General features: G+C 36.5%; 1 protein-coding gene across 1 annotated transcript in view; it reads left to right on the top strand.

The window, feature by feature from the left end:
• The window catches only part of trappc8.S (trafficking protein particle complex subunit 8 S homeolog), a 58694-nt gene that overhangs the window by 21245 nt on the left and 22330 nt on the right, over nucleotides 1–15119 (top strand). The window contains 11 exon segments of the mRNA NM_001091720.1: nucleotides 760–910; nucleotides 2764–2864; nucleotides 4063–4168; nucleotides 4415–4546; nucleotides 5420–5644; nucleotides 5748–5856; nucleotides 7560–7754; nucleotides 8040–8200; nucleotides 9708–9782; nucleotides 11281–11407; nucleotides 12461–12618. Coding sequence (NP_001085189.1) covers nucleotides 760–910; nucleotides 2764–2864; nucleotides 4063–4168; nucleotides 4415–4546; nucleotides 5420–5644; nucleotides 5748–5856; nucleotides 7560–7754; nucleotides 8040–8200; nucleotides 9708–9782; nucleotides 11281–11407; nucleotides 12461–12618 — 1540 coding nt within the window.

Raw genomic sequence — 15119 nt, 5'->3', positions numbered from 1 at the left:
ACTCGCCTTATTGCATTAAAATCCAATCTGTACAGGATAGACCCTCCCTTTGTAGGGTAAAGTGTGTGTGGCCTTGTGCAGTTCCAACATACTATAACCAGTGTATTAAAACAAACACCAGAATATATAACCTAAACACTACAATATATACACGCAGCAGCATAATGGCAGCATGGTGCACCAGTGAAATTATGTTGTTTTGGCAAGATGCGTTTTTTTAAAAATTCCTGACGTGGTAATATATTTATAAATGATTACCTAGTTATATGAGGACATAATTACAAAAAGGCTCACTAAAGAAGACACTTGTAGCCCCATCTGTAAAGATTATTGATTCATGGAATACTTCTAGGCCTCCAATTGTGTGTTGTATTCACACACTCAACCCATAACTGAAACAGACCTACTTTGATGCTTGCAAGCTGTAAGTTATAGGGTGAATGGACTTGAGGGATCTTGATTACCAATCTTAATGTACAGGACCAAAAGGATTAAAGATAAATCCAAATTACTGATTTAACAAATGAGAACAAATACAAAGTGGCCAACCATCATAAGCACCAGAAAAGCCATCAATGTCCCATGCATATTTCCAAAAATGTAGCAGTAAATGTACAGCTAAAAAGACTGTGGAAAAAAGATGTAAGGCTTGCTTACATTTGTTATGCTTTGCTTCATCACTTGCAATAATGTGTTAATTACTTTTGAACATAAACTTGCTTCATACTTTCATTTATCCGATTATATATTTTTATATAGATATCCACCAGAGGCGCCTGAGCTCCAGATTAGGAAAATGGCAGACTTGTGTTTCTTAGTGCAGCATTATGATCTGGCATACAGCTGCTACCATACAGCAAAGAAAGACTTCTTAAGTGACCAGGCAATGCTTTATGCAGCAGGGGCACTGGTAAGGAATTAATCACTGTTTTAAGGCTGCTTGTTTATTGTGAACTTTATTTTCCCATTGCGGTATAGGTGTATAAACCTTTATGATTTTTAATGTCGATATATTTTATACAGCCAAATTAGCATCAGCAGCTCCACTGTACACCTTTATTTCGATAATATCGATTTAATCTATTTGTACTTCTATTAGACTTCAAGCCACAAAAATAAATTATTTTTCATATAAAATTAAGGAGCTTTGTTGCCTGGCACTTCAACAGGACATAATTCTGCAAAGTTACAATTATTAATTTCCCAATCTTTACAAAATGTTTACATTGTGTTTAATGTGACTATTCCTCAAAACAGCACAGTTGAAATACTTTATTAATTTGCTGACACATTGTGGTCAGTTATTATGCTCCATATTGCCAGTTCCCTTTCTATTCATCTGGTTGGCCAGCAGGCTCAACTACACAATTTATTGAAATAAAAAATTCATAGTACAGTGATCAGCCCTACACGTTTCAACCACAAAGTGGTCTTCATCAGGGGGAAAAATACAAGTTTGATAAGTTTAAAAAAGGTAGAACAAATTTTCTATTCATGAAGGTTTTATACCTTAAGTGGGCCATAGTTACTAAGGATGCACCGAATCCACTATTTTGGATTCGGCCGAATCCTTCATGAAAGATTTGGCTGAAAACTGCTTGACTTGCAGTGCAAATTAGGGTCAGTGTTTTGAAAAGTCAAGCGATTTCCTTTACCTTCCCTAATTTACATTTGATTTGACTGAATCCTGCTGAAAAGGGCAAATCCCGAACCGAATCCTGGATCCTTAGTAGTTACCAGGGCCAGACACCCTAGCCAACCAGGCTGGCAAGTTCCACCCTCCCTCCCGTGTGACGGGGAGGGAGGGACAGCGATGGAGGGGAGGGTATTGGGAAGGAAGGGAAGTAACCGAGAGGTGCGGAATAGGGGCAGACAGAAGACAATTTTAGAGGTAGCTGGCCAGCAGCCCCCTATTATTGTGCCCTAGGCAGCTGCCTCTTCTGCCTACCCCTAGTTCCGGCCCTGGTAGTTACCCAGCTGGGGATTACTTAGAAAGTGTGGGACTATATAGTGCGGACTGTTATTTGCTTTGACCATTATGTCTTTTAAATTTCTTCCCTGTTTGTAACAAACATAGGACTACCCTGGCATTCTCCTATAACAGCATAGGCCTGAATGTGATTCCAGTGTTCAATATGTTTAATAAAATGATAGTTGTATATTTTGTGACAAATACCTTTTTATCACGGTTTGTGTTCTGCCTCTCCATATTCTCGTTTACCTTAATGATTGCCTGTTCAACAATATCCTAAGTATATCTTCTCTCCAGGAACCTTTCAGCAATGGACTGGAGCGAGATTTTAAGTTCATGCGGTTCTGACTTAATGTGATTGACTCATTTGGGAGTTTTGAATAGAGCGGGCAATCTGGAGACATTAATGGGCAGCCTCAGATAGATTTGCACCTTGCTATTATTAATTTGGGTGTGCGACTTCTAACCCTATTTTGTTTGTATCTCCTTTTAAATTTGAGGCAACCAGAAGATTTTCCAAAAACTGCTGAGTTGGCCAGTCTTATAGTTTGGTGAAGGTCTAACTTATGTGAACTCCGGGTTGGACTAGCCCAGGAAAAAATCATAATGGCCCCCCACATGAGCCTGGCGAATGCGGTTTTCTCCTGCTGCCTTAAAACCCTGACCCACATTTCTACCGTATCTTCAGTTTTTAATTACAAGTGTGCATGTAATATAAAGTATACCAGCAGATGAACCTTCCCACTTGTCCTTTTAAATATATAATCCATGTTTTTTTTTTTTTTTTTAAGGAAATGGCAGCAGTATCTGCTTTTCTTCAACCTGGTGCTCCCAGACCATATCCTGCTCATTATATGGATACTGCTATCCAGACATACAGAGATATTTGCAAGTAAGTAAGCAAGCCATATCCGTGACTGTAAAAGACATCATATTTTTTTAAATATCTCTTAATCTTTCTCATGTACATTAAGTGGTATCTGGATAGACTGATATTTTTGCAAAAAATGTTTAAAGAAAGGTTCTCTCTGTAATTACATGGCAGCTGGATGTAATTGTAAATAATATTTGTTATAATTCCTTGAAATTATATTTCATGGATTTATCATAAATGCCTTGAAATAACATTATTTTGACAGACCTGTAAATGACGAAAATACCAAATATACTAGGTAGAAATTGAGTATCTAGAAGATATCCTAGTGCATGAAAATAAAAGTACAGTGGAACCCCCATTTTACGTTTTTCAGGGGACCAGAAAAAAATGGTGGAAAATCCCGGAAAATGTAAAATCAGGGAACTGTATTTACATAAAATGTAGGTGTGATCACAAAACAGTGTAAAATGAGGGAAAACTTAAAATCAGGGGATGTAAAATTGAGGTTCCACTGTAATAGACAGGGAAATTATGTAGCCAGTTTCGCAATAATCATGGTCAAACATTTAAAGCCACACCATGTGTGTGGAGATTCCAAAGAAGTGTGTATTCACCATTGGAGCTAAGTGATGGTCAAGTTATTTTACGAAATGTTCTACCTTTTATGATTAGGCAACTTGCTTGAAATTAATAGAAAAATGCAAGTTTTCCATGATCTTTCAAACTTTACACAATTATGATTTACCCATTCACAACTTCTCAAAATCAAAATTTGTGGCAAGAATCTTGGGAAAGAGAATCTTGTGTAAGAGGTATTGTGTAAAGTAAATAATAAATGGATAAAAGCTCAGTTACTCCTCTATTGCTGTGTGTTCCATAGCTTCTGTTCATGAGTTACCTGCTATATGTAGCTTTGTGTCTCTGAAATTGTTATAGCAAATGGGCTCAGGTTGAAACCAAAGTGGGCTTGCCCTGTGGTTCAGAGATGTGTGTAATGTCTTAAATATTGCTATTCCTCAAAGCATTTTGGCAACTTAACTGAGCAGTGTGAACAGTTTTGTAAAAGAAAAATGGCCAGTTATGGACATTATATGCTAGATATTATATACATGTTATGTCAAATTTGGATTTGAAGATAGAACTCTCAATTAAAAAGATATTATATTATTAGTTATGATTTATCACTGTATAATCTGTATGTTCTCGATCCTAGAAATATTATTTTGGCAGAAAGGTGTGTGCTGCTGAGTGCTGAAATTTTAAAAAGTCAAAGCAAATATTCAGAAGCTGCTGCCCTTTTGATAAGACTGACAAGTGAGGTAGGTGATTTTACTTGTTATCCTGAGTAATTATAAACTCTGTTTATAAAATGTGATTGTGCCAATGCTGTTGCCAGCCCATTTTACCCCAACCATCCATTACCAGAAAAACTTTTTTTAAAAGTCAAATTAACTAATTTTATCAATATACATCAGAATTGTGGAGCTCTGTCAATGATGAATGTGTTCCTGTGTTTTTTTTTTTTCCTTTGGTAAAGTATTCTTTTTTCATCTTCTGTCATCTAGGATTCAGATCTACGAAGTGCGCTACTTTTAGAACAGGCAGCGCATTGTTTTATTAATATGAAGAGCCCAATGGTGAGGAAGTTTGCTTTCCACATGATTCTAGCTGGCCATCGGTTTAGTAAAGCAGGGCAGGTAAGTTACACTTTTGTCTAACTTCATGAGTTTAATGAAATTAACCAAACAATACCTTGTTTTTGATCCAAACTAATATGTAATTATTCTTTATTGCCAACAGAACCAGACTATTGATTGTATTTAATATTTACATGATTTTCTAGTAGACTTAAGATATGAAGATACAAATTACGGAAATATCTGATATCCACAAAGCCCCAAGCCCTGAGTCTTCTGGATAACAAGTCTCATACATGTATTACCTTGCTTTAGGGATGCATGGAACCGGATTCAGCTGAATCCTGAGTTCCTGGCTTAAAAAAGTTCTGGTCTAGTTTTCAGAACTCTAATGGTATACATAGAAACAAAATAGGAAACACTGGCACTCAAGGCAAAAGAACTGCAGGGTTACCCCTTCATGTTTATTAGTGCGAACATGCAAGGGGCTTCCCCTGAAACATTGCAACTAAAAAACATCAAGGGGTAACCCTGCAGTTCTTTTGCCTTGAGTGCCAATGTTTCCTATTTCTACTGTATTATTGGAGGTGGCCGTACCCTCCTACATTGTCCAGCAGAGTATGGGTTAAGGGTGTGCGTTGCTTCACCTACTTCCAATATATTGAAACAAACATCATGTGACTGTGGAGCTAGCTATTCAGTGTGCTGTAGAGATGTATTTAAGGTCAGATGTAAGTAAGCTTGCTACATACCGTTAGAATGAAGGCCATGGAATTCATTTGCAATGTGTACCCAAGTGATTTCTCTGTTCAAAATAAGCACATCATTTACTAAGTGTAAGAGGGAGAACTTTAATATACTCTTGTCATAGCATTTGTGTTTTAACTTTGGGTAACAATTTTGTAACCTTGAAAATCCAATTTTGCATTTCAGAAAAAGCATGCGTTGCGCTGTTACTGCCAGGCAATGCAGGTATACAAAGGGAAGGGATGGTCCCTGGCAGAGGATCATATTAATTTTACTATTGGTCGTCAATCATTCACCCTTCGTCAGCTTGATAATGCGGTCTCTGCCTTTAGGCATATTCTAATAAATGACAGCAAGCAGCCTGCATCACAGCAAGGAGCATTTCTTCGAGAGTATTTATTTGTTTACAAGGTATCAGACCTTTTTGTTACATGTAATTGCTACTTTATTTTACTGTAATCCAGGTAAATCAGCCATGGATTATTTATTGTTATTTGCTTCTTTTCCAATTTAGAATGTATGTCAACAGTCACCAGAGAGCCCTTTACCGCAGCTTCCTTTACCATATATTAATAGTTCATCCACTCGAGTCTTTTTTGGGCATGACCGACGGCCAGCTGAAGGTTAGTGATCTGAAAATGTTGTTGGCAACGCAGGAGAATTGTTTTTCACATGACAAAAAATGTTGACTGTAAGAACTAAAGCTGAAATACATGTTGGGAGGGAACACTTTTCATAATGTGAAAGTAAAGGAGTGCGCCCCACAGGGTATGGTGCCACTGCTCTTTTATAGATAGCAATTTGTATATGCGTACAGTCTGCATAAAATTAAAATTTACTACAGTATGGTAGCTTTTAATACCTACTTAGAGGTTGAATTTAAAAAGAATATTAATTATACTGTAATTTGTGTGTTCCACGTATAAAAGGAAAATGGCCAATCTGGCCCCACCCCCTTATATTATAATTTTCTTTTCGTGATATTTAAATTCCATGTTTAACCAGCTGATTCCCTTCATTAAACGGACCTATGAAGCAAGAGGTACTCAAAAAGAAAACATTTTTGACATAGTTTGGAACCCAATATGACTGGAATGCTTTCCGTTGTGTACTTTGTACTGGTGACACGATACTCTATTTTCTCCTTTGTTTTGATGTTCTTGAGTACTTTTATAATAAATAAATAACATTTTTAACCAACATTTACCGTATATACTTGAGTATAAGCCATCCCGAGTATAAGCCGAGGTACCTAATTTTACCTCCAAAAACTGGGAAAGCTTATTGACTCGAGTATAAGCCTAGGGTGAGAAATGCAGCAGCTTCTGGTAAGTTTCATTCAAAAAATTTAGGGTTTCTGCTCCCATTGGAGGTGCCGGCGTCTCGTTTTTGGACACCGACGACCATTCTTGGATGCCGGCGACTATTCTTGGAGACTATTCTTGGACGCCGGTGACTATTCTTGGACGCCAGCGACTATTCTTAGACGCCGGCGACCGTTTTTGCGCTTGACCCGAGTATAAGCCGAGGTAGAGTTTTTCAGCATATTTTGGGGGCTGAAAAACTCTGCTTATACTCGAGTATATACGGTAAGCAATACTTAATTTTGACTGAAATCATATTGTATAAATTGAAAACTGTTTCAGGGGAAAGACTTCCATGTTATTTTGAATGTAAACTTGTGGAAGATGTGTAGATGTATTATTAAACACCTTTAAGTTTCTTTAACTGGAAAAACACACAGTTGCCATGTAATGTTTAGTCTTAACACATCACACAGTATTTATTTTTTTCATGGTCCATGTTGGTACTGGAAGTACTTTTGATTTTGATGTGCTTCGATTAAATAAATATATTTATATCAATTTGGAAAAAAAGATTTTATTTCTTCAGTAAGCAGCCTTACATAATCTCATAATCAATATTAATAAGAATGTGATCTGGTTTTAGCGAGGATACTGTATCTAAACCTATATAACAGAAAAATAGGAAAGCCATATCCTCTTATTTTGTACAAAGCTGAAATAAATTATATTTGATAATATTAATTCTACACCAGTACTCCCAGTTCACACTGAAAAAAGGCTATACAGTTGAACCACCATTTTATGTTTTTCAGGGGACCAGAAAATAATTATGTTAAATTGGGCAAAATGTAAACAGATAAATATGGTATGCATTATATATTTGTGTGAATACCAAGCAAAAAATGTGTAAAACATGGGAAAACTTAAAATCAGTGTATGTAATATTTAGGTTTTGCTGTGTTTACCAGATTTCTGTAGTTGGGGTCAATAACGACATGTTCTAATGTCTTAATTTCCAGGGGAAAAGCAAGCAGCAACACATGTGAGTCTTGATCAAGAATATGATGCAGAATCATCTCAGCAATGGAGGGAGCTGGAGGAGCAAGTTGCAGCTGTAGCAAACAGAGGAGTCCTACCATTGAATTTTCAAACAACACAATATTGTTTAAGCAGCAATTCAGATAACTCAAAATTTCCTCTCTCAGTAGTTGAAGGTAACTTTTATGATATCTAAAGATACAAATGTTTTTATTGGTGATTGGTTTTGCAGACAACACTACAGGACACATTTTTTAAAGACTCTACTAGTGTAAGCACACGTTTTCTGACCAAAGGGTGTGTGGTTTTTCTTGTATCAAAAGCAAGATATACCACAGCTACCAGTTTAAATGAAACTATATTGAGAAGGAATTTTCTTTGCATGCACTGTGCCCCAAGTATATTTTACTATTTCCATGAGGAAAGTTAAATGGAAAGTTGACTTACTTTTGTTTTAACAGAGCCGATAACGGTAGAGGTGTCTTTCAAGAATCCATTGAAGGTTCCACTTTTGTTGACAGATTTGTCTTTGCTGTGGAAATTTCAACCAAAAGACTTTAGTGAAAAGCACAATGGAGAAGTGAAAGAAGCAATAAGCAATGAAAGAGATTTGGTCCCAAAGGTTGTACTTCATTTTGCTTTCTTCTCATTGATGGTTACATTTATATGTGTGGATCAGCAATTTGCATTATAACTGAGCTCTTGAAAACATTGTATGAGAATTGTCATTTTCCTGGGAGCTATTATTCACTGAAAAGATAGATTACATGTGTTTTCACAGAATTTGAACTTAATGAAACTTTTCCAAAATACTTCCATAGTATTTTAGGCAATTATATACTAGTAGCATGTACATTTTCAGGAAATTGTATAGTCAAAAACAAAGAACCACTCCATTTTTTTGATCACTAAAAATTAAAGCATGATCCATCTCCACTTTAGGCTAATAGGCACTTGTTTGATCAACCGCAATCAGTTTTCAGCGATGTCACTGGTAACAAAAAAAAAATCCCAATGGTCTTAAAGGATTTCATAGCCCTCAAAGGAATAGAACATTATAGAGATAAGTCTGATGATTGTTCTAGTGCAGTGATCCCCAACCAGTAGCTCAACATGTTGCTCCCCAACCCCTTGGATGTTGCTCCCAGTGGCTTTAAAGTAGGTGATTATTTTTGAATTCCAGACTTGGAGGAAACTTTTGGTTGCATAAAAACAGTTGTATTGCCAAATAGAGCTTTCTGTATGCCAGTCCACATAGGGGCTACCAAATCACAGCCCTTCGTTCTCATCCTCAGGAACTATTTTCATGCTTATGTTGCTCCCCAAACCTTCTCACATTTGAATGTGGCTCACAGGTGAAAAAGGTTGGGGATCCCTGTTCTAGTGCTTTCAATATTAGGCTCAAGAGATGATCCTTGTACAGTTAAAGGAACAGTTTAGTTTAAAAAATAAAAACGGGATAAATAGAAGTGTTGTTCTGGCTATTATATTTGACATCCAGTCAGTCCAGCCTTTATAGATTACATTTTGCCTACACAGCCTACCTGTTTACCCAGTTTTTATTTTTATACTGAACAATAACAGGAGTGATATTTTTGTACAGTATACATTCTGCAGACCAGATTCTATAGAAATAGATTTCATAAAGGAAAAGCATAACCTCTAGGTACTGAAATATGACTTAATTAGTCAGTTTTGCTCCCTTAGATCTTGAATGGTTGAATATAAAGTTCTGTAATCCTATTATTGCATCGGATTAGACAGTTCTCCATGTAGCAGTCTCTCCGCAATACGGAGCACCTTATATTAAACTGGTCCAGATTTCACAACAGATACCTAGAACAATTAATGATTTACCATGACATTTATTTAATTTATTAAACTCCCAACAAATGCCTATTGCTGACTGGAACAGACGTGGCACAAATCGTAGTTACATGGTAGTTTAAAGATGTAAGAGAATGCCAGAAATACATTTTCAGGTGCGTGCTGAAAATATATACTGTGTATTGGGTTTTTTTGCTAATTACATTAGGGTCATTGGACCCGGAAACTCATCTTGCATTATATAACATATTCAGTTGTTTTCAAGTCCTTTAAGATAAAAGTAACACAATCTTTCTTTTTAGGGTGTAAGTAGCAATGATGTAATTGGAACAGAAGAAATAAGTGAATTTTTTATTAACAGTGAAGAAACAAAAATTGTAAGTAGAGACTTTTGGATTCTTTCTGTAAAAATATCTTCTAACATTGTTTGCCTTTTTATTTGAAATAAAGGTTTTTCTTTTAATCTTTCAATTAACTTTTAAAATTTTTTAATTTTTTGTGGTTTTTAAGTTATTTGGCTTTTGAATAAGAGACTGGAATATTAACATGAGAGGGCCTGACCCTCATTTATAAAGCTGGAAAGAGACAGAAGAAGAAGGAAAATAATAATAAAAAAAAAAACTATAAAGCAGACAAAAGTCTTGTACATGCATAGGGGATCAACACCTAAAAATCCAGTAAGAGTAAGACCATGTATTCTTTGACTGCAGTTCAATTTAAAAATGTGACTATATATTACATATAAAATAGGCTAAACACTTTCATTGTTTATTGTTGTTTTGACGGGAACCTAAATCTTCCCTGTAAATTCGATTAATTTTTCATATTATTTTATTTATACTTTGCAAAGCTTTATAGGGGTAGTTCGCCTTTAAGTTAATTTAACCACCTAAGCCACTTTTCAATTGGTCTTTATTATTTATTATTTGCCTTCTGCTGCTGACTCTTTCCAGCTTTCAAATGGGGGTCACTGGCCCCATCTAAAAAAAACAAATGCTCTGTAAGGCTACAATTGTATTGTTATTGCTACTTTTTATTACTCGTCTTTCTCTTCAGCCCCTCTCCTATTCATATACCAGTCTCTTATTCAAAGCAGTGCATAGTTGCTAGGTTTGAACCCTAGCAAGCAGATTGCCAAAATTGCAAACTGGAAAGTTGCTGAATAAAAAAAGCTAAATAAATAAAATACCACAAATAATAAAGAATGAAAACCAATTGCAAATGGTCTCACACTCTCATACTAAAAGTTAACTCAAAGGCGAACACCCCAGTTCTAGAAATTTCTTTTTTTTTTTTTTTTTTGCTTGTGGCCCTCTTCAATTCGGGGTTTAATATAATACACAATCCTCCATATGTAATCAAAAGTACTAATTAAGTAATTAAAGGAGCTATAGTCCATAGCAAGATATTTGCTTCTAAACAGTTAAATGCCTCCTGCTGATTGTTTGCTATGGGTTACTGCTCCTGAGCAAAGATAGTGCCTTTTATTATGTTATCTCTTAGGGCTGTGTTGTACATTGGCTGCTGTCATCGCCCTACAGACCTGCATGTGGTCACTATGTAATCCAGTTGTTGGTCTGTTGGCTACATAAGTGGAAAAGCCCAACTAAATGGGACAAATCTACTTGTTTGCGCACCACCCCTCTAAGAGATCGCCTTTTTAATGATCAGCTTAATTTACAGTTCCAAATTCATTAACTATTATTATTATTAAGCTGTACTGGCTGCACCACAATGACCTGATACTCTTATCTAAAATGATATGATGTAGTAAATATTGTCATGTAAAATAGTAAGCACTGACTGATATTTGTTTCCTTTTTAAATTTGTAACTAGAATCCATTTAGTTTGATTATACTCCTTTTATTCCACAGGCAAGACTAAAACTGTTTCCTAACCAGACTGGAGAGCTGCATATTCTCGGTGTTGTCTACAATCTTAGCACAGTTCAGAGTTCCACTGGTGTGGATGGATTAGCAAATACAAACAGTCTTTCAGCAGGTAAATTCAAGGCAAAGTTTTGCATAAGCCTGTGAGCAGTGTATTAACACAGTGTATTACCACCATATTTACTTTCATAATATACATGGAGGCTGATTTGTTCTGACTGAGGTCTTCCTCATAGGCAGTGAAGGAACTGTACTATCTAATAGTCAGGACTAAATTGCACAATACAATTTCAATGAAGAATGCCTTGGCCCTGGTACATACTCTGTCAAATATTACTCCTATTTATAAATGCAAATATGAAGAAAGCAGTCAACTTGAATTTTTTTCTTTTGTTGAAATAATATATTATATAAATAGATATTAAATGATAGTCATAAATAGTTGTCTTTTACCTGGTTTTATTCCTTCGGATAAAATGATTTAGTGTGGCTAAAAATAAAACTCCATGTAGAAATGAAAAATTGTCTTTCTTATTTGAATATTTTTCTTTATTGCAGATATGAGAATGTATATATTATGTTCAGCGTTTGTTCATTATTACTTTTCCTGTCTCATTGTGATTTATTCCACACAAGTATGAAGAGCTTCGACCTGTAGATAACCCTTTTGCTGGGTAGGGTGCTCAAACAGTGAAAGGATCACCTGCCTGTGATCCAGAACATATGTAAGAAACCAGGTACACTGTGGCACACCAGACGTGGAGATTTAGTGAATCAACATTTCTTTATTGGCCCCAAAAAGTAGATACATGTAAGGCAACGTTTCGGACCCCACTGGGCCCTTTCTCAAGGCTTGAGAAAGGGCCCAGTGGGGTCCGAAACGTTGCCTTACATGTATCTACTTTTTGGGGCCAATAAAGAAATGTTGATTCACTAAATCTCCACGTCTGGTGTGCCACAGTGTACCTGGTTTCTTTCATTGTGATTTATTGTGAATTAAAACCTTTTATTGTTGATTTATTTTCACTAAAATATAAACACAGTTTCTTTTTATTTGAAATGTGATCATCATATGGATCTGCACATATTTTGAGGTTCCTTAATGCTCTTAAGCCATAATCTTTTACTTCTGATCTGAGAGCAGCACTATCCTTTTTAATTTCAGGTAAGTTTATTTCAAATGGAATGTCAGTGAGGGGGCGTCAGGAATTAGAAATACAAGGTCCTCGACTGAATGGTACAAAAGAGGAAAAGACATCAATTCAGTATGGACCAGATCGTCGGTTGGATCCAATAATTGCACCACAAATGCCTTTACTAGAGGTAATGGTTGTTTTATTTCCAATTTTACATTATCATCATCTGGTTATTTGGTCAGTGCTTTAAAGGAACAGTAACATCAAAAAATAAAAGTGTTTTAAAGTAATGAAAATATAATGCAGTGTTGCCCTGCACTGTTAAAACGGCTGTGTTTGCTTAAGAAACACCACTATTGTTTATATAAATAAGATGCTGTGTAGAAATGGGGGCAGCCTTACAAAGGAGAAAACGCTCAGATTACACAGCAGATAGCAGATAAGGTATGTCGTTCTAATGGTGTTATCTGTTATCCATTAGTTAACCTGTGCCATATAGCCGTTTTTTCAATTTCCGCCATAGCTCCATAGCAGCTTGTTTATATGAATTATAGTAGTGTTTCTGAAGCAAACAGATCAGTTTTACCAGTGCAGGGCAACACTACATGATATTTTCATTACTTTAAAACGCTTACATTTTTTGACGTTACTGTTCCTTAAACTATGCCTAAAAGGAAGACCAAAATAGTTATGGTTCAGTCATGCTCATTAAGGTTTTTTAAGGCTATAGATTCCAGGGGGCAAATTCACTAAGATTTGTAGTTCTTCGCCGCACTTCGCCAGGCGTATTTTTGCCAGAGCTATGCAAATTCACTAAAATCCGAAGTTGCGCTCAGGGGAAGCGTAAGGTTGCGACGTTGCGCTAGCGTTAATTCGCCAAGCAAAGCGAAGTTACGCTAGCGATGCTTAATTTGCATACGGCACCAGATTGAAGTTACAATGGAGGTATATGAAGCATCACTACACAAGCCTGGGAAAGCTTCAAACAGCAAATAAAATTTTTATTTTGCCCTACACATGTGCCCACTGTATAGTTAAGGTGCTATGAGTTAGCAAATGTAGGAGGATAGCCCCAAAAAAAAATTTCGATCTTTTTCAGCCTATCACCCATAAAAAAAGAAAAAACGCCAGCGTTTTTTGGGACTTCGAAAATTTTTTAACTTTTTTGGAAGCAATCCCTATCTACTCTATTGCACTTCGCCTGGTCTGAGGTGGCGAAGGAAGTCTGGCGTAAAAGGTAGCGTTCAGAAAAATGCGCACTTTAGTGAATTTGCGTAGTTACGTCCATTCGCCAGGTGTAAGGGTGTGAAGTAACACTAGCGAATTTACGCCAGCGTCCGTAAGTGAATCGGTGAATTAACGAAAATGCGCTACGCTAGCGAATTAACGATATCGTTAGGCGCTTCGTCCTTTAGTGAATTTGCCCCCAGGTGTCTAGGCACCACCGCAGAGTGAACGAACAATTTCAAAATACAGATCAACACTACGGGGGTTATTGATTAAACTCCGAATGCCAAAAACCCGAAAAATTTTAGTGGAAAAAAAAAAAACACAAATTTTTTTTTTTATTATACCCAAGGAAGGAAAAACTCTGAATCCAAAGATCCAGCATCTCAAAACTGCAGAGGTTGCATATAAGTTCGTGGGAGAAGTCCCAAAGATATCTTGATTTGCACTGGGTGTTTTTAGGCAAAAATCAGAAAACAAAAATCACAAAAAAAGTTTTCAGGTGGAAAATCCGAAAAATTCATACGATTATTTAGTTTTTTTATGATGTTTTTTCCTGCACAGAAAATTTTCAGGAAAATGTATTGATAAATAAGGGGAGAAAAAGTGCGGATTTGGTCTGAGTACTTTTAAGAAAATAATGAGATAAATTCAGACTTTGATAAAAGGGCCTCTATATGTTTCGGACCTAGCCCTTGCTGAAGTGTCACACTTGAAAAAGGGCTTGGCCTGAAACATTTACCATACCCACACTGCTAATAAAATAACACTTGCAGTTTGTTAATACTGCCTCACAGCTAGGGATGCACCAAATCCAGGATTCGGTTTGGGATTCAGCCTTTTTCAGCAGGATTCGGCCGGATCTTTTTGCTTGACCAAACCGAATCCTAATTTGCATACGCAAATTAGGGGTGGGAGGGAAATCGTGTCACAATTTTGTCACAAAACAAGGAAGTAAAAATGTTTTCCCCTTCCCACCCCTAATTTGCTGCCATGTAGTAATTATCCGTATTAATTACCAATAAGCCTTATATTGTGATATTTATATTCTATGTGTACTGTATATTGTGAGTGGGTCCCTAAGCTCAGTAACTAACAGCAGCACAGACAGTGTCGGACTGGAATGCCAGGGGCCCACCAGAAACATTAGACCGTGGGGCCACTTTCCAAACTATTATTCCTCCTCTCCTCACTCGACCTCTTTATTCTCCTAGTCTTTTATATTTACTTAGTCTATTCTTCCATTATTAAGCATTTTTTCCCATGAAAAATTAAGGAAAGACCATGAAATTGGCCACATAGTTAGAAGCAAAAGGGCTCACTGACTCCTTTCCTGATATCCTGGTGGGCCAGTCCGACACTGAGCACAGAGCATCTGCTAAAGGCCTGTGGTTGCCTTGGGCTGGTACAGAAGCCCAAAACATAATGTACAACATTTCTAGCTACTTCTTTAGTTAAACT

Source organism: Xenopus laevis, chromosome 6S, assembly GCF_017654675.1.
Source record: "Xenopus laevis strain J_2021 chromosome 6S, Xenopus_laevis_v10.1, whole genome shotgun sequence".
In the NCBI taxonomy this organism is placed as follows: Eukaryota; Metazoa; Chordata; class Amphibia; order Anura; family Pipidae; genus Xenopus; species Xenopus laevis.
The sequence above is the reverse complement of the archived record's forward strand: the minus strand, read 5'-3'. Positions and strand labels throughout refer to the sequence as shown.